We start from the raw sequence: 18,248 nt of genomic DNA, 5'->3' as shown, positions 1-18,248 counted from the left end.
CAGCGGCCTTTACTTTCCAGTGATAAGGTATTCTTCCAGTCATGTCACGCTCTTGCTTCGATAAGCCACCCGCGGCCCAGGATGGCGTCATACCCTTTCCTCTTCAACGGAATCACCACGAAATCCATCAGGAATGGCTGAGTGCCAATGGTTACCAGTTGTGTCATGAGAATACCCAGTGGTTTAATGCCATGTTGATCGGCTGTCAGCAGTTGAAATCTCGGAGGCCACAATGTCGTCTGTCCAAGTTTCCTCCAGGTTTCTTCCGGCAATACGTTTACGCCGGACCCTTAGTCAACTATTGTGTCTGTTAGAACATGTCCAAGGATCCCCATCTCGACGACTGCAAGGTGCTGTCTGGATGTTAGCGCCAGCAACATCTGATCTTCTCCTCCTACAACAATTTCCTTTTCCTTCCCTCGACTTGGTTCTCCCGGTGACTTTTCCTTCCCTTGACTTGATTCTCCTGCAATATTTGAAAGAGCAGATCGAAGTTGAGGCATGGTGAGAAGCAAATCATTTACCTTTACTCGCACCTCCGTTTGCAAAATTTGCCGTACTATGTTTTGTTTCGCGGAATTCCTTGCTGAAGTGTCGGCAGTGTCCAAAGGTGTTGCTACTTGGGATACTTTTCCAACCTCCACTTGTGCTTCCGCAAATTTCCTCTTTTCTTCGGTGGGGTCCGGGTATTCTTTTGCTTGTTGCCGCATAATTGCCAGAACTTCTTCCTCATTCGCCCCGATAGTGATCAAGTTCCCTCCAGATTTTGGACACTTTGAGTCGTGATCGACGGGTCCGCACCATCGGCACAATAGTTGAGGTGTATTTGTCGTTGGACACTCCCGCACAAAATGCCCCCACAAGTTACATGCACGGCACTGAATAATAGGCCGTCCATTTGCATCATACTGGATTCGGCTTCTGCTCGTATTGTTATTGTTATTGTTGTTGTTATTGTTCTTTCCACGCCGATTATTCTTGTATCCTCCGGATGTAGTGTCAGCCGACTGGATGGTCCCGGCGGTGTTTCTGTAGCCGACGGAATGATTGTTGTCGGTGTTTTGTATTTTGTAAAAGTCATCTCCAGAGGACAATTACAAAATATCTGAGACAAATTAACAAACAAAATACATTATCAGAGTGACTACAAGAAAAATTTGCTTCTGTCACATCACTTCCACATTCATCCCGCTACATCTGTAGCCTTTGCTAACACGATACTGTCTCCTCAAGCTAACCTTGATAGCCACCCGTGCTGCTTTCTCTGCTTTCAACATTGGGTCCACTGAGCTAAGTGTCGTTGCACTGCCTCCAACTGGATGATTAGCTCCTTTCGAGCTCTCTACACATCCACCAAGACAGCCTCCCGGCCAACACCTACTCCCAGTGCCTCTGGTACACAGAAAGTCCATGCCTACAGCAATTTCAACTCTTCTCAATTGGTCAGAGTCCCACGACTGATATTCGCAACGACTGGGGGTCTAGGGGGCAACGCCCCTGCGGGGTCCTGTGGCAGCGCTCCGGGTGCTTTTGTTTTCCTCGGCCATGTTCGGTGCGGAACACCGACAATACCTCTGGCTTAATCTTTCTTTTTCTCCCACGGAAGCTTACAACAACTGAAACTGTTAACATTCACCCATCCGCAGACTGGAAAGAGGTCTTCGCAAGGTGCGTGAATACCCAGCGGGAAGGACCTCCGGACAGGTGCCCGCGGGACACCTCCCGCAGACGTCTAGATAGGTGCTCGCGGAGCACCTCTGGACAGGTGCCTGCGGAACACCTCTCGCGGACCTCCAGACAAGTGCCTGCGGAGCACCTCTGGACAGGTGCCTGCGGGACACCTCTTGCGGACCTCTGGATAGGTGCCCGTGGGACACCTCTCGTCGACCTCCGGACAGGTGCCCATGGAGCACCTCTGGACAGGTGCCCGCGGAACACCTCCCGCGGACCTCCGGACAGGTGCCCGCGGAGCACCTCCTAGACAAGTTTTTTTTATATTTTTTTATAAATTTTGTTTTTTGTTGACAAAAAATAAAATAGAAAGACAACACCTCAATTTTGCCTCTAGGCGTCACCATTCTACAACGACGATAGAGTTAGCTGGCCATTCTGTGACAGTGATGGAGTCTTCCTGGCACCATATATTTGCAACTTAAATCCATTAACTACCGGAAGCACCTCTTGCTCGTCCAATGTCTCCAATTTTATCACCCGATTGTCGCCGACCTCTCGGGTCTAATATGGTCCAACCCATCTTGCCTTAAACCTTTCCTGTTTGATTTCATCCCGACCGTCGTACTTGAGTACCAACTGCCCCGGCGGAAACTTGTTGAGTTTGAGATGTTTGTCATGCCAGGCCTTACATTTGTTCTTTGTCACCTCCGTTGCCTACTGTGTCTGCGGTCGTCACACATCTAACTTATTTCCTTGCTGTCGGCACCCTTCAACCAATTTTATGTTGCGATGCGTTCTTTTCTTCTTGTGCGGTCCGTTCAACGTGTACCAGACGATGGAATTTTTCTTTTTTCTGGGTCTGTATTGTATGCCCTTCCCTTTTTCAGCCGTAACCTCCTTTGCGTCATCTGCTTCTCTGTATTCCTTTGGACACTCATTTTCCTCCTTTTTCTCACCTTCGTCGACCCTTAGCATATTACAACTCGGAAAGAGTTTGTAGTCTTCTATTTGCCAATGGTAAAGGCCATTCACCGAGTCTAGGTCGTCGTCATTTGATCCTCCGTCTAGTCTCAATATTCCTTCGTCTGGTTCCATTCTCCTCTTTCCTTCATCGTCATTTCTTTCGTCGTCACTGTTGCCTTCACCTTCTGAGTCTGACGATGCTGCCTCCTCACCTACCATTTGTGTGTGTAGGTCAATTATGAATCTTTTGCCTCCGCGCTCCATTGATAGGGTATTTCGTTTCTAATCATGTTTTACTTTTGCTTGCACCAACCAATCCCGTCCTAGAATAGCATCATATCCTCTTCTTTTCAATGGAATAACCACAAAATCCAATAAAAATGGTTGCGTTCCAATAGTTACCGATTGCGCTTTCAAGATTCCCAATGGTTTGATTCCATGTTGGTTTGCCGTGAGCAACTGAAATGTAGGTGGCCACAGCGTCGGCTTTCCCAACTTCTTCCAAGTATCCTTTGGCAACACATTCACGCCGGACCCTCCGTCCACAATTGTGTCTGTCAGAACATTTCCCAAAATCCCCATCTTGATGACCACCGGATGCTGTTCGGATGTAAGTGCCAGTAGCATCTGATCCTTTAACTCACTGCCGCACTCTGAGTTCCATGCGGGTTGTCTCCTTGTTTGAACTGCCATGGAATAATTTTTTGCTTTATTTGCGAAGGTCGGATTCAAGATTCCTCCTGCGGTTATCTGCTTGTTGGAGGTCGGAGGTCAGTGGGAAATGTGTGCTTGGTTACGGCATAATTTTGTTGGCCTCTTCCGCGAGATAACGGGCGCTGCCCCTTGACCCCGCCGGGGGCGTTGCCCCCTAGACCCCCAGTCGTTGCGGATATCAGTCGTGGGAGTCTGACCAATTGAGAAGAGTTGAAGTTGCTGTAGGCATGGACTTTCTGTGTACCAGAGGCACTGGGAGTAGGTGTTGGCCGGGAGGCTGTCTTGGTGGATGTGTAGAGAGCTCGAAAGGAGCTAATCATCCAGTTGGAGGCAGTGCAATGACACTTAGCTCAGTGGACCCAGTGTCGAAAGCAGAGAAAGCAGCACGGGTGGCTATCAAGGTCAGCTTGAGGAGACAATATCGTGTTAGCAGAGGCTACAAATGTAGCGGGATGAATGTGGAAGTGATGTGACAGAAGCAGTTTTTTTTGTTGTAGTCACCATGATAATGTATTTTGTTTGTTAATTTGTCTCAGATATTTTGTAATTGTCGTCCGGAGATGACTTTTTTTTTGGGGGGGATGGTGTCAGCCGATTGGATGGTCCCGACGGTGTTTTTGTAGCTGACAGAATGATTGTCGTCGGTGTTTTGTATTTTGTAGCCGATGGGTAAATAGTTTGTAGCGGACATAATGTTTGTGGCTGACGGACTCCTCCAGGAAGGTTTGATGGATAGTATTTATATCCCGTCTAGGATCATTGTAGACATCAATCATCTTCTATCTACTATTACTGATCTTATGAAGCATAATGTATGTCTGGCATATGTGAATATAATTTTGCTGTTCGTGTTCATTGTCTGTATACATTGTTTTAATTTACCGTACGATAAACAGTAGCACCGGCGGTATTCGTGTTTCCGCTACTACCCGATGGGGAAGCCTCCTGTGTGAGAAGCACCTGCGGAGATCCTCTTGTCTTCATGTTAAAGGGGCACTCTTTTGTCGAATGGCCCATGATCTAACAAATGTCACAAAATTGATACTTTGGACACGATCCTTTAGTATGACCGTCGGTCTTACACTCCGTGCACCACAGTTCGCTGCCTTTTGGCTCCTTCTGCATGTTTTTAAACTCCTCCATCATGCGAACCATATCCTTCTGTAGGGCACGAACTTTCTTGCTGCTACCTTCTTCACCGCTGCTATCATCTTCGGCATGCTCGTCGTCATCAGAATCAGAGGAGCTAGTTTTCTTCTTCTTTGTCTTCTGCTCACTTTCAAGGTCCAGTGCTCTGTTATACGCGTCTGCCTATGACGACGGTGGCACAATTTTCATTTTCCTCCGCAACTTCGAGCGTAGGCCGTCCACGAACCATCTTTTTTGCAATCCGTCTGCCGGCTTGCTTTCCATTTTGTTTATTAAGTCTTTTAATCTCCTGGAGTAGACACAGATAGTTTCGTGCTTCCCCTGTTTGGTATTGAAAATCTTTGCTACAATTTCATTATCATCTCGCAAGAGTTTAAATTCCGCCAGGAACTCCTTTTTAATGTTATCCCAGCTATTTAACTTTTGTGGGTCTGTATCCGAAAACCAATCAATTGCCACACCTCGTAGGGTTGCCAGAAATTGCCTGACCCATTCGTTGGCATTTGTGATTCCATTTGCCCGCTAGATCGTCTCACATGTCTTACAATGTCGGATGGGGTCGGCTGTACCATCGCCCTCAAACTTAGGCAGCTTTTCTTTGGGTCCTGCCATCACAACTGAATTTGGTAGAGGCGTTATTGGGTCCTGCAACACTGGCGTTGTTTACTCCAACACCGGAGGTTTGCACTACCACACCGGCGGTCTGCACTCCCACACCGGAGGTGTTGACAGCTGCGAACCTTGGTGAAGAAGAAGGATCTTCTGAAGTTGTTTCCTGCGGAAGTCTATCCCGGACGAAGAGGTCACTCCACGCTCGTGCTCCCTCGGCACTGCGAGCTGTGCGAGTTGATGCTCTTCTGTCTGAATTTTCTTCCCTCAGCGAACACAAATTCAAGAACTCCTCCCGTGCTTCTTCTACCAATTCCACCCGCTGCCGAGTCTCCTCCAACAATTCTTCGGCGCTCCAGTTTCCGTCGGCAATTTTCTGAAATCTCCGTCGGCGTTCGGCTTGCTGTGCCAAAATTAAATTCTCTTGCGCAGTGCGGATTCCATCTTTTCCCTTGACCTTATTTTGATCCTTGTTAAGCTGATTTGGCATTAATCTTCATTCCTCCCACCTTCCAGATTCATAAGGCAACGATGCCAAATGTTTACCATACGGTAAATTAAAACAATGCATACAGATAATGAACATGAACAGCAGAATTATATTCGCATATGCCAGACATACATTATGCTTCATAAGATGAGTAATAGAAGATGATTTACAATGATCCTAAACGGGATATAAATACTATCCGCCGAACCTTCCCGAAGGAGTCCGTTGGCCACAAATATTATGTCCACTACAAACTATTTACCTGTTGGCTACAAAATACAAAACACCGACGACAATCATTCCGTCGGCTAGAGAAACACCACCGGGACCATCCAGTCGGTTGACATCAAGGTGCCAATCGGTTTGATGCCATGCTGATTTGCTCCTACGCGCTGGAATTTGGGCGGCCACAAGGTAGGTTTCCCAATCGCCTTCCAAATATCTTCCGATAGAACATTCACCCCGGAGCCTCCATCAATTATCGTGTTTGAGAGTTTGTACCCCATGATCTCCATCTCTACCATTGCTGGCGCTCTCCCTAGACCTATTGTAAATAAGGTGTTTTCTTTCGTTTTCATTGAAGTTTCTTCTTTTTCTACCCGCTCTACTGCTTTTGGTTCCACTTGTTCTATTGTTTCTGGTTCCCCTTGGGGATCCTGTTGAGTTGGCAGCGTTCCTTGTGTCAATGCGACTTGTAACTGGCGTAGTGTATCGAGTAATTCCCCAATGGAGACTGAAATGGTAGTTTCTAATACTTTCCTCATGATGTTAGGCGCGCCCTTGCCCCTAGAGGTCTTGGCTGGCTTAGTGTTGTTTCCCCTCTCAACTTATTTTGGTTGTTCTGCTTTGCCTCCTCAAATCTTGCTTTTTCCATAGTCACCTCCGGGCTTTGGGTACATGGCTTTCTTGGCTTGCATCTTTATTGTAAGTACCTCACTTTTTGATCCTGCAATATGCAACATGTTCACACCTTTTTGCCTTGGGCAATTCGCATCCTCATGGTTGCCAGGCCCACACCATTTGTAGAGCATTCCTCCATTCTATTCCCCTCTGTTTTGACATTCTCGAGCAAAATGGCCCCATTTGTTGCATCTTCAGCATTGGATCATGGGTCGTCCTTGAGAATCATATTGGATTGCCCATCGAGGTGTGTTCGTGTTGCTATTGTTATTACTACTATTGGCACTGCCTCTTCAGTTACTTCTGTACTCCCTTGGCGAAGCCTTTGTATTGTTGTTCTTTGGGGGAGTTGGTGGTGGTGTAGACTGGTCTCCAGTAAACGGTATCTGGGCGTTCCTTGTTTTTAGGTTATAAGGGTAGTCTTTGATTGCATGACCCCCCATTTGTTAAATCTCACAAAACATCTTTCTTGGGCACGCTCGTTTGGTATGACCCTCTTTTTCGCAATCTGTACACCATAGGTCTTTACCTTCCTTCTTCTCATCCTTAGTTCTGGCTACTTCCTTCATTAGCTGTTTGAGGTTCTTCCTCAAGGCTTGGATCGTTTTCGACTCTTCCTCACTCTCCTCTGAACTCTCACTAGAGCTTCCATGCCGTCTCCTCTTCGAGGTTTTATTTCACTTTCAATGTCCATGGCATGCGTACAAGCATCTCCAAAAGTGGATGGTGGGACTATCTTCATTTTTTTCCTTAAGGACGAGGTGAGTCCTTCAATAAACCATCTTTTCTTTAACCCGTCCGCAGGCTTATTGTCCAATTTGCTGATGAGTTCCTTCGGTCACCTGGTATAAGCCTTCACCAATTCCTTCTTGTCTTGCCTGGTGTTACAGATTTTTGTGACAATTTCATCATCATCTCTTAACAATTTGAATTCCTCCTCAAATGCTCCACACAGGTTATCCCAAGTGTTCTTCTTGCCAACATCCAAGTCTGCATACCAATCTATGGCGATCCCTCTTAATGTGGCAAGAAATGCCTTCAACCATTCATTACTATCATTCTCCCCGTTCACTTGCCATATAGTTATACAAGTTTTGCAATGGTGAGCAGGGTCCTCTAATCCATCCCCTGTAAATTTAGGCAATTTTTGTTTATATAATACCATTCTCTTTCCTTGTTGCCTACTTCCCAATAGAACCCCTCCTCTCGAGGGAACATCACCATCGGATGGAACTCCACTTCCCAATGGAACACCCTTCCCGTTGGAACACCACTTCCCGTTGGAACTCCACTTCCTGATGGAACTCCACTTCCCGATGGAACACCACTTCTTGATGGAACTTTACTTCTCGATGGAACACCACTTCCTGATGGGACACCACTTCTCGATGGAACACCACTTCTTGCTAGAACTCCACTTCTTGATGGAACTTTACCTCTCGATGGAACACCACTTCCCGATGGGACACCACTTCCCGATGGAACACCACTTCCTGATGGAACTTTACTTCTGGATGGAACCCCACTTCTCGATGGACTAGACTCTTGACTATTTATCTCCTTCTGACAGAATTCTTGTCTTGTAGGGGTTTCTGGGTTTCTGCACCCAAACTGCCTCCCTGGTGTTTATGAAATAACCAAATTGGCTAGTTCCTTAATGGTATGTTCAATCCACCCTTTCTGATTTCAGTGGGAATCCCCTTGTGTTCTCAGGTTACGGCGCCTCTCTTCTTGCTGCTGGAGACGTAAGGTTCTTAGGGCGACGTCCTCCTTAGTTTCCTCCTCTGGTGTTGTCCTCTAGTATTTATTTGGAATCAGGGGCATGAAGTAATTCAGTGCCTATCTCCCTTTCTTGGCTTATTGGGTTCCTCTAATTTGTGATCCTACATCCTCCTCTCGGTAGACTGTTGAAGAACTTGTTGCCTTCGTCCTTGCCTCTCGATCTGTGCTCTTTCATCCTCAATATGTACTAAGTTCCTTGCTAAAAGCCGAGGAATCTGTCCTAGGAGATCATGCACAGCCAGTGGTAGGAGAGTTCGTTGCGTACCATGCTCTCAGGAATCGTCCTCTCACAGGCTTTCCTTTGTACGTACTGTTCGACTGCAACTTCCCATGTTGTCACCAGGTCGCGTGTCAACTGATCCTCCCTAGTTATTTCCTCCTCTTCGTCACTGCTAGTAATTTGGATGCAAGGTATGAATGGTCTTCCCACTAGCCCATCCTGTCTAGTAAAATACCTCTAGATCCAAACTTAGGCAATGGCGCCAAAAGTGTAGAGTGGTAATATCACTCAAGGTCACATATACAAAATAACACAATTGATATACACATGCATAAAACATAGAATGTACCAACAATACCACAATCTAGTAGGCAAGGAAATGATTTCTTTATTAATACCTGAAAACCCACACCTGTACAGTACCAATTTTCCAATTATTTATTGATGAATCAGTTAGTTGGAACCCAACCGATGCATTTCCTCACCACCTAACTACCCAACCCGACTAGCTTTAACAAACACTAAACATAAAAAGTACTTTATTCCGACTACATCGTGACCCAGCTCGGACTCGGCAGTGACTTGACAAAGTGATAAAACCTCAAAATTTTGAGATTTTTTAGGATTTAAAAAACATTCCATGCACCCATTATTGAATAAAGCTTAAAGACACAATAAAATCATTAAATAGAAGATAATTTGATCATAATGCACATACTTAAAAATTTAAAAGTTAAACATACATCGATTACATAAGTACAATACTACAAAGGTAAATTGCTAAATACTAGTAACCAAACAGTAGCTAAAGGAAATATTATAAAAGTAAAACATAGATATATAAAATGATAAATCCATGCAACCCATCAAAATGTATATGTATTATGAAATCCAACACATCAATAGTCATCATCAAATGTTCCAAATTCCAATCATATGTTAAGTTAAACAAAAAGTTAAAACAAGAGTATAGCTATGGCTCCTAGTCCTCATCGTCATTCTCATTCTCATCCCCAATCTCAACCTCAAGCTCAATATAATCTATAAAATGCCTCTTAGTAAGGCATCTAAGGTAGGTCCTGGATGACTGATTAGCCATAGCATCAGCCTGTGAGGTGCCTCTAGGATCAACTATAGTCTTCGGCTCTGCCAATGCTTGTGAGGTGCCACTAGGAACAACTGGAGCTCTCTGGTCCTTTGTTACCATAGCAACGGCCTCAGCCTCTCTATTTGCCTTGTCAACCCACTCTAGGTCCTCATCATCAAAGACAGGATCAGTAGCCTCAGTGATCCACTCAGACTCTAAATCAACCTCCTCTAGAGTAATCAGAGAGGTGCCACTAACCAAAATCTTCTTGGTCCTAATGCGTAAGTTGTAATACACAAAGACTAGCCTATTCATTTTCTCCACAGACAACTTGTTACGCCTCTTCGAGAGGATGTGCTCAAACATGCTCTAGTTGTGCTCACATCCAGAAGTGCTACTTGGTTGGCACATTATGTAGATGGTGATTTGCTAAAGGTTTTTGGTTGAAAGCCCAAACATTTGCCACCATCTATCTAAATTTTGAAAAAAGGAAAAGAAAAAAATATTAGTCTGATTTCAAAATTTGAACTTTAAAGCTAGAAATTTACAAACTAGATTGTATATAGGCTTAAGCTACAATTTTTACTTAGCTGCAATTTTGTACGACCTTCTTTGCAAATTTGACTTGAAAAAATGGGCCTTGATGCATTATTATAGGCATCCATCTCAAGCAATATATCTGTGCAATTAGTAGCCATCTTTGATATCACAGTGTATAAGCCACTAAGAACCTTTTCATCTGCCTTGAAATCTTCACGGAAATGGTATGTCAGATTGAGGTAATAGGCTACCGTGTGGATGGGCTTATTTTGTGGTCCAAAGTTGTAGGGAAGCTTATTGTGTCTATTCCCATCTCTTCGACCTCTCCCAATTCCTTCTCGTTCTCCGCTGCCATCTTTTCTTTTTCCATTAACAGGGCTGTCCTCTCAGATTGCCAGGCCACCCTCTCAGATTCCCAAGCTGCCCTCTTCGAGGCTAACCTGACAGTTGACTCCTCTCGAGCTCTCTCAGTTGCTACCTGATCCACCTGACTCCTTCAAAGAATGTAGTACGTCTCCCTGTGTAACTACGCTATCTCCTGAATCAGTCTCTCAATCCGACTCTCCATCTCAGGTTCCTTCGTCATGGACTAGTCCTGCCGCATCTCTATGGTCTCCATATCGGGCCATCCTCTCTCCTCAAAACAAACTGTAAAGGCAACTGGACATCCCGTCCACATGAAGGATATGACTCCCTCCAGCTCCTTCCCCATTGACTCCAATGCCTGCGTCTTTGCCGAATCTAAAACCTGGCGAGCCCGAGATGCTAGAGCTGCGACATCATCAAGAAAAACTGCCTCTGTCTCCTGTGCTAGTGGGCGTTCCTGCTGTGTACCCCTAGCCTTCTCCATTGCATCCGCCATACACTCAACAGCGCTATGCAGTACTTCGTCACTCTGTGCTTGCGCAACCTCTTGTAGTGGGTTCTTCGAAATTGCTTCCCGCGTGGGTGTCAGCAAGGGTGTCTGCAAGTATGTCACTCGAGGTGCCGGAGTTCGGTGGAACTTTGTACTCAAAAAAGCATTGACCCTCTGGGTTAGGTCCTCTCTCTCGCTATTTTGCTCAGGTGATGCTAACAGTGCCGTGTCTACTGTGACCACCGCATCAGATCCTACTACATCCAGTAGGACACTTGATGCCCCCAACTCCTCGCCTGTGGGTACCTCCAACACCCCTATCTCTGTGTCTATTTCCATCTCCATGTCAGGTACCACAGTCTCTCCTATATCTGGTAGAGTCTCACAAGCCGGCTCCCTCAGTGCCTCTGGAGCTACTATCTCTGTCGGTGCTAAGTGTGACTCCGCTACAGCTCGTGTCTCTATGTTGGGCTGCGTCGTAGCTGAAATTGGCATCATCACCACCGGCTGTCTGAACTGTCCAAATCTTGGGATACCATGTATACCTACAGGATCCAAGTGTGTCGTAGTCGAAAGCATAGGCCGTGGAAATCTCAAGGGCGTAGCCGTGATCACTTCTACATCTTCGTCATCCTCCTCTTCCCCCTCAGACCCATTCTCCTCTGAAGATGTCTCCTCTCTGCCCTATCTGTGTCACCACCCTCCGACCTTGGTCGCTTCTGTCCTACGGTTTTGGTGCCGAGAGTATCCAAGTGCTTCCACTGCATTATAGGTGGTTCGCCAGGCATGAGTGGTCCCGGTTTTGCCTCTAGTGCATCATTCGAGATCATCTGCGTCGTCGCATCCAAAAATAGACCAGTAGCATAATGTGGCATATAGAACGTTTTGTGTTGTAATGTCATAAACTCTGACATCTGCTCGGCCAATAGTGCTGCCCAATCATAAACTCTGCCGTGAAAAATTCTGTTCATCATGGCTACGTGGGGAAAAGAGATATCTGAAACGGCTTGAACCTGTGAGACGGCTTTTAACTATGTCCATCAAACAACGCCAATGCCCCTCCTGGATATTAGATTTCTTTAGTCCTTTGCCTTTGGACGTGTCTGAAAGAGTCCCCTGTTCTACCTGCGATAGGTCTCCGCAGACAAGCTGTATCAACTTCATCTTCACTTCACGGCTTAACTTTTTCGGTTATTCTAAATCAAATTTCAGTTATTCATTGAGCAAGAGTGTTAACGAACAACTCAAAACCAAACTATGGTCATGCTGTTTATGTGTGATTCAAGTTTGAATAGGTGTTAGTAAATGACTGCATATAAGTTCAAGTTCACTGTCAGCAATCTACAGTTATCTGTCATATTATTTAGCATTTTTAAATTTGTATCAAGTATATCAAACAACTGGCTAAGAACTTAAGGATGATGTAAACCCCTGACTTGTGTCATTGCCTATGTAGCTTCAAGTTCTAATTTGAATTTTTTTAAAGAATTATTTATGTCCTTTTTAAAGATTTCTTTCAACCTATTTTATTTTTACTATTTGTATCAATTTTGCATGATTTTCAATACAAATATAGATATTCTTTTCCCCATTGTGGTTCATGCTTAGATGCTATCTTTCCTTGCTTTTATTGATTGAGGTCTTCCTCGTATTCACGTAGTTCAGACATTATACCTTACCCTTAGATGCAGAAGAGTATTTCTTTCAAGAAAAAATAATTTAGGTGCCCAAGCAATACCTTTGATCAAATTCTTTGAAAAATTGACTAGTGCAACTTGGTGCTTCTTTGAGCTACATTTACTTTTCAGCACAGAGCATTACATACAGTTTTTTATAAAATCTGTCATGGCATATTTTATTCATAAAAATGTCCACTTGTTACTAGTGCATGTAGTTTGTTAAGTAGTTTTACTGGCAACATTTATATTTGAATGAGGAAGTTTGGTTTTAACTCTTCTCTGAATTGTAATTTAAATACACTATTCAAACCTGTCGTTTGTTACATTAAGAATATCTATTATATTGCAGAGGTTTGTGATCCACAACACGCTGTCCAAATCAATTGAAAGTTATTATCAAGAGTCTGGAAGGGCGGGTAGAGACAACCTTGCAGCAACATGCATCACCTTATATCAAAAGAAGGATTTTAGTAGGATAGTTTGCATGCTACGACTTGGACAAAGATGCATGAATGAACGGTTTAAGCTTGCAATGAAGCAAGCCAATATGATGAAAGCTTACTGTGAAGAAAAGGTACTTTTTTTTTAGCCCTATCATCCCTTTTGCAATAGAAGAAAACTTATGAATCAAATTCATTACGACTGGTCCCACTATTGAAGAGGTTAAAAACATGTTTGGAAGAAGTGCATTCTTTCAGGAACTTATGTTAAGTGTTCTCGGGAGTCCAAACAAATTTCATTTCAGAAGGTTGGGAAATCTGCAAAGATATTTCCAAATGCAAAAATAACTCAATGAATTCAGAACTACCTTATAGTTAATAAGAAAATCTTGAGTTGCTCAAAAAGGTTCTATCATCATTGAGTTGACATATCATTTAGAGAATTTTGTTCTAGTGTAATGCTCTATCTTTGTTCAAGTTTCCATCTTTCGATTTCCTGCTCATTGTCCTTTCCAATCCTTCTTTTCTACATCCATAATAGTAATCTTCTTGCCTTTCACGAGCTTCTCCAAAATTAAACATGTAGCGAATCACTTTTTACAGTCTGAACACAAGGCAAATTATCTGTCATGGCCTCAAGTTTCTCTTCTCTCTGTTTATTTCCTTATCCATTTTCGTATGTAATGATCTGCTACAAGGACTCACATTCTGTACACTGAGCTTTTCAAATACTGACATCAGTCTTTTACTCATTATTTGAAAATTTATTGTCCCTTCCATATTTTTCCCTGGGAACAAAACACTAGAGATCTTGTCTCTAGAAATATGGACGTTATTATTGTTATAGTCACCTTCAGATGAAGATGACACTTATGATTAAGTTGTACTGTTAAATATAAAAACATGTGGCACTTGACATGCATTGAGGCATGGAAATACGGAGATTATATTTGAAAATAAAGAATTATGTTTTGGGAGAGACCTTCGGTTGTAATGTAAAGAGTCTCTTCTCTTGTTATATGTATTGCATCAAGCAAAGGAAATTGTACTTCTGAATTTCATTATTAATAACATGATCTTTTGTTGTGTGCAACTGGGTTTTGCCCTTCATTATCGAAGAGTTTTCGCAGGATATTTCTGTGTCTCTTGCATCTTTTCTGGTTGTTTGTTATTGTTGTTTACCTAATTTTTGGGCTAAAATCTAACATGGTATCAGAACCAGGTTAAATAGCAGCAAAGAGTCTATACATCTGTTTCTTATTGGTTCAAATATTATGTGTGCAATTTTGATGTTCGAGATGTCAAGAGGGTTCTCAGTTGAGACAATGATAAAGCAGCATCGAGCGGATGATGTGCATTAATAACAATATTGGTGACCCAGCATTTCCTTCCTAAATTTCTTTTTCTGAAGGCTGTGATAGATGCAATCCTTCAAGTCTACTTTAGCAAGTGGTAGGCTATACATTGCAGAATCTGAAAAGAGTAAAGATCTACGGGTTGCTGGAGGACTACTGATCTAAAGCAGGTCTGAGAAACGGTGATCACGAAGAGGCATTGCTGGCTTTTGACACTATTGTTGAACCATTCAAATGGATTAGCACAACGGGCATGAAGGCCTGAGGACATATTCATCATCTTAGCACATTCCTTGCTGCACTTCGTGCGGAATTGTAGACTTGAATTGTCGGGAGTGAGGAGGCTCTGGAATATTTTTCGACATCCTCTGTAGTGTATTGTCAAGTTCTTTTTTTGGCATCATGTATGCATATGTGCTATGAATGGAGAGCCGGATGTATTTTCTTGGTAGCACGATAATAGCCAGTAGCAAAGCATGATAAGCAGCTAGCTAGACCAAGTTCAGTACCAGATACACCAGCAGCATCTAAGGCAGAGGTAGCTACTAGAGCTGCAGCAGCCCTACTATTCGCCAGGGGAAGCCGTGGATTCGGTTGGTTAAGCAGCAGCAAGAAGCTTTGCTCCGGCAGGCACCCCTATCTATCCATATATGGGGGATGGGGGCACCGGTAGGCCTATCTATATATGGGGAGGCCGAGCCTTATAAATATAGGCACCCCCGCCTCTTATCTAGGGGTACTCGACTCTAATGCAATGCAGTCCGTCCCACTTGGCTTTAATGCAGAATTATATATAGGGATGACACAGTCCATACTGTGTACGGAGTGGAGTGGTTAATGCAGTGATGAAGAATTATGGTAGGGGAAGTTTTCATGGGTAGGTTGTTTAGGGTAGGGGAAGTTTGGGAGAGTTGGGTAAGTCTTGCTGGCAATGTGTGCCCAGCATCATGTGCTTTTATTATTCTTGTTGGCATGTTTCAGTTGCCACATTCTCTCCCTTGTTTTGGCATAAGCAGCTTTTTCTATGGGCAAGTGCATGCATCCCTTGGTAATGGCAGTCTTTGCGGGGGGTAAAGAGTCATCATATTTTTTGTAAAAAAAAATTATGGTCTCCATTTGTAATATTGGAGAACTGATGGAATTATCATCAAAGATATCAAAGTTCTGCAGTCTAGATTATTGAAAGTGGTGTATATAAATGGCTTGATTAAAGAATGAGATTAGATGCAAATCATATAATGAGTTGTCAATACATCTTTGTATGTATAGGATGCACAAAAGAGCTACATGTCATCATTGACTGGAGATAAGGGAATTGCCAGGGAATTAATTGAAGCAAACTATGAAGTTGTGACAAAGCAATTACAGAATGGATGTGAAAGGCATAGAACAGGCTGCCATGATCGTTAATCTAGCCCAGTTGAATATGAGTGTGTGAGTTTACATAGGCAGAGTATTTGCTTGAGCAGATGAAATAATGGCCACTGATTGGGAATCAGTAGCCATTGGTTGACAGGATTTTGGAAAATATAGGCCGACATATGTATATAATCCTTGAGAAGCCAGAGGAAGCACTGCCTATCCGTACGAAAAGTAATGAAATCAAGAATGCATCCTTGGAAAGAACAGTCCACTATTGGTTGCCATACTCTTGTATTTAGCTGATACAGACAACCTTCTTGATGAATCAAGTTCTGATAGCAGATACAGAAATCCAAGAAGTATATTCACTATGCAGGACATTGGCTATAATGGAGAAATCATATGCAGCATAATTTGATTAAGTCCAACATGGAAATCAAACTCTTCCTCAGAACAATGTATCCTTGATTCGTATGTGATAGAAATTCCGTAAGCCATCTAATGATTCAATGAGAGCTTATTAAAATGAGCTAGCGTACATATATCCACTGAGTGTATCACCAAAAAGAACAATTAGGCCACTTGTAAAAGACGAAAATTATGATTTGCTTAATGATATAAGAGGTTTTTGTGGTGCAAAAAGTCTGGAGAGTCAAAGGGGTGCTCATGTTGTACAGAATTAGTATCTCTGTGAGCCTCTAAATTGACAAGTAGCACTACAGACAACAACAGTGAACTTTGAATAAGAATGGATGAATGTTATCCACAGTGTATTGATCGTATAACAGCCAGAGGACCATGATCACTGACAAGCAGAAAAGGGAATGATGTATGAATGAAGCCCAATTAAAAGGATTAAAGCATTTATGTGCTATTACCAACAAGTAATTGCTAATGGATGTCACTAGGAGTATTCAAGTTTCGAAGGCATGAATAGGCAGTATGACAAAACAATACTATCGCTATAAATTTAAAAAGATTAAATCCTTCATTAGAATTTGTGATTAGAGTAAAGGAGGATGATTTAAAAGTGTGAGAGACGTGACTTCTCATTTTGAAAAGTTACATTTCCCTATGTAATTAAATCTATAAATAAGTAATCATTCTCCAAGAGCATAACATCATTGATCATTTTGGAGCAAGCAATTACCAAAAGATATTCAGTTCTTGTAAGGAGGAATAAGGAGAAGGCATGAATTAAAAATAAAAAAATATATATTTTTTTCATGATAAATACAAAGACAAGGAGAATAAAATTACAGTTTATTCAAAAGACAAAGATAGAGACAAAGAGAATAAAATTGCAGTTTGGATTAGTCCCTTATGGTCACCAAGGTGATTGGCAAATTATTCCTAACCATACATGTTTATAGATCCTTCATAGCATTTTTGTTTGATAATCAGGGATTGTGTGAAATTTACTTATTTTTCCACATCCGCGTCTAATTGGACTTCTCTCTGAAGAAGTTAAAAATCCTTCTAGACTAACATTAATTGCATATATGATTGGTCTTCCACATATAGAATACAAGAACAATTGATGATATATGTCATCCCATAAGGTTTTACATAAGAGTCTTTATTGTAAACTCCATTGCCCAAACAAACAAGGCATTGGTTATTTAGAATCATTGAAAACTAGTCATAAGATTCAGAGTCGAAGTTTATGGTCCCTATATTCCATTCCTATAGAATCAACTCAATTATTTATAAAATCCTGTATAAAACATTCATTCATTCATTCAATTTTATTTTGATCGAGTTCAAGGACCTTGCAGCCTAAGGATTCACCAAGTTAACATTCACTATAGAAAAACCTTTGAAGTAAGTAATTAGGATTTAAGGTGAAGGTATACTTGCCTAGGTATAGTGAAGCCTAAATTGTAGGAGAATCAACATTATTCCCGTTCGTTGGCCAAAACTGATTGTGGAATCCCGCAGGAGAATTCACAAGCTCTTGGATTTCCAATCTGCGATTTTGGGAACCAACACATATCTCCATAATGGAAAAGCTATTAACGAATTAGTATAGGAAAGCTATAAACGCAACCGGAATGGAAATTTTGGCTATTGTAAATCCAAATGACAAGTTCCTTATCAGGTTTTATAGAAAGACAATCATGTATTAAGTTTTTCTAGTGTGTTGCATTGGGCCTGATTAGTAAAGACGTCTTTGCAGATAATATAGAACAATTTTCTATAGCAAAGAAAGTGTTTTCAGTTTCTAAAGTCTCGAGGATGGCTTCTGAAAGATTTTAGTAGTGTCCATCGGAATGTCTTGTGATGAATGTCATGTGTTAATTAAATCAATGCCCCGTGTTGAGCAATTGATGAACATCACACTTAGTTTGCACTCGAATCAGGTGAATTTTATGTCGCAAGCATTTGTTGGAGACCTATTCAAATTGGAAGAGGCGTCAAGAAACTT

General features: G+C 42.5%; 1 protein-coding gene across 2 annotated transcripts in view; it reads left to right on the top strand.

Annotated features, from left to right (window-relative positions):
- Positions 1 to 18,248, top strand: part of RECQI1 (RECQ helicase l1) — a 151,358-nt gene that overhangs the window by 109,750 nt on the left and 23,360 nt on the right. For both annotated transcript variants that reach the window (XM_089813278.1, XM_089813277.1), the window contains exon 9: positions 13,013 to 13,237. In XM_089813278.1, coding sequence (XP_089669404.1) covers positions 13,013 to 13,237 — 225 coding nt within the window. The remainder of the gene's footprint in view (positions 1 to 13,012; positions 13,238 to 18,248) is intronic.

Source organism: Cupressus sempervirens, chromosome 2, assembly GCF_028749045.1.
Source record: "Cupressus sempervirens isolate cs-2001-9-10 chromosome 2, ASM2874904v1, whole genome shotgun sequence".
In the NCBI taxonomy this organism is placed as follows: Eukaryota; Viridiplantae; Streptophyta; class Pinopsida; order Cupressales; family Cupressaceae; genus Cupressus; species Cupressus sempervirens.
Note: the sequence above shows the minus strand (reverse complement) of the source record. Positions and strands in the feature narration are given on the sequence as shown.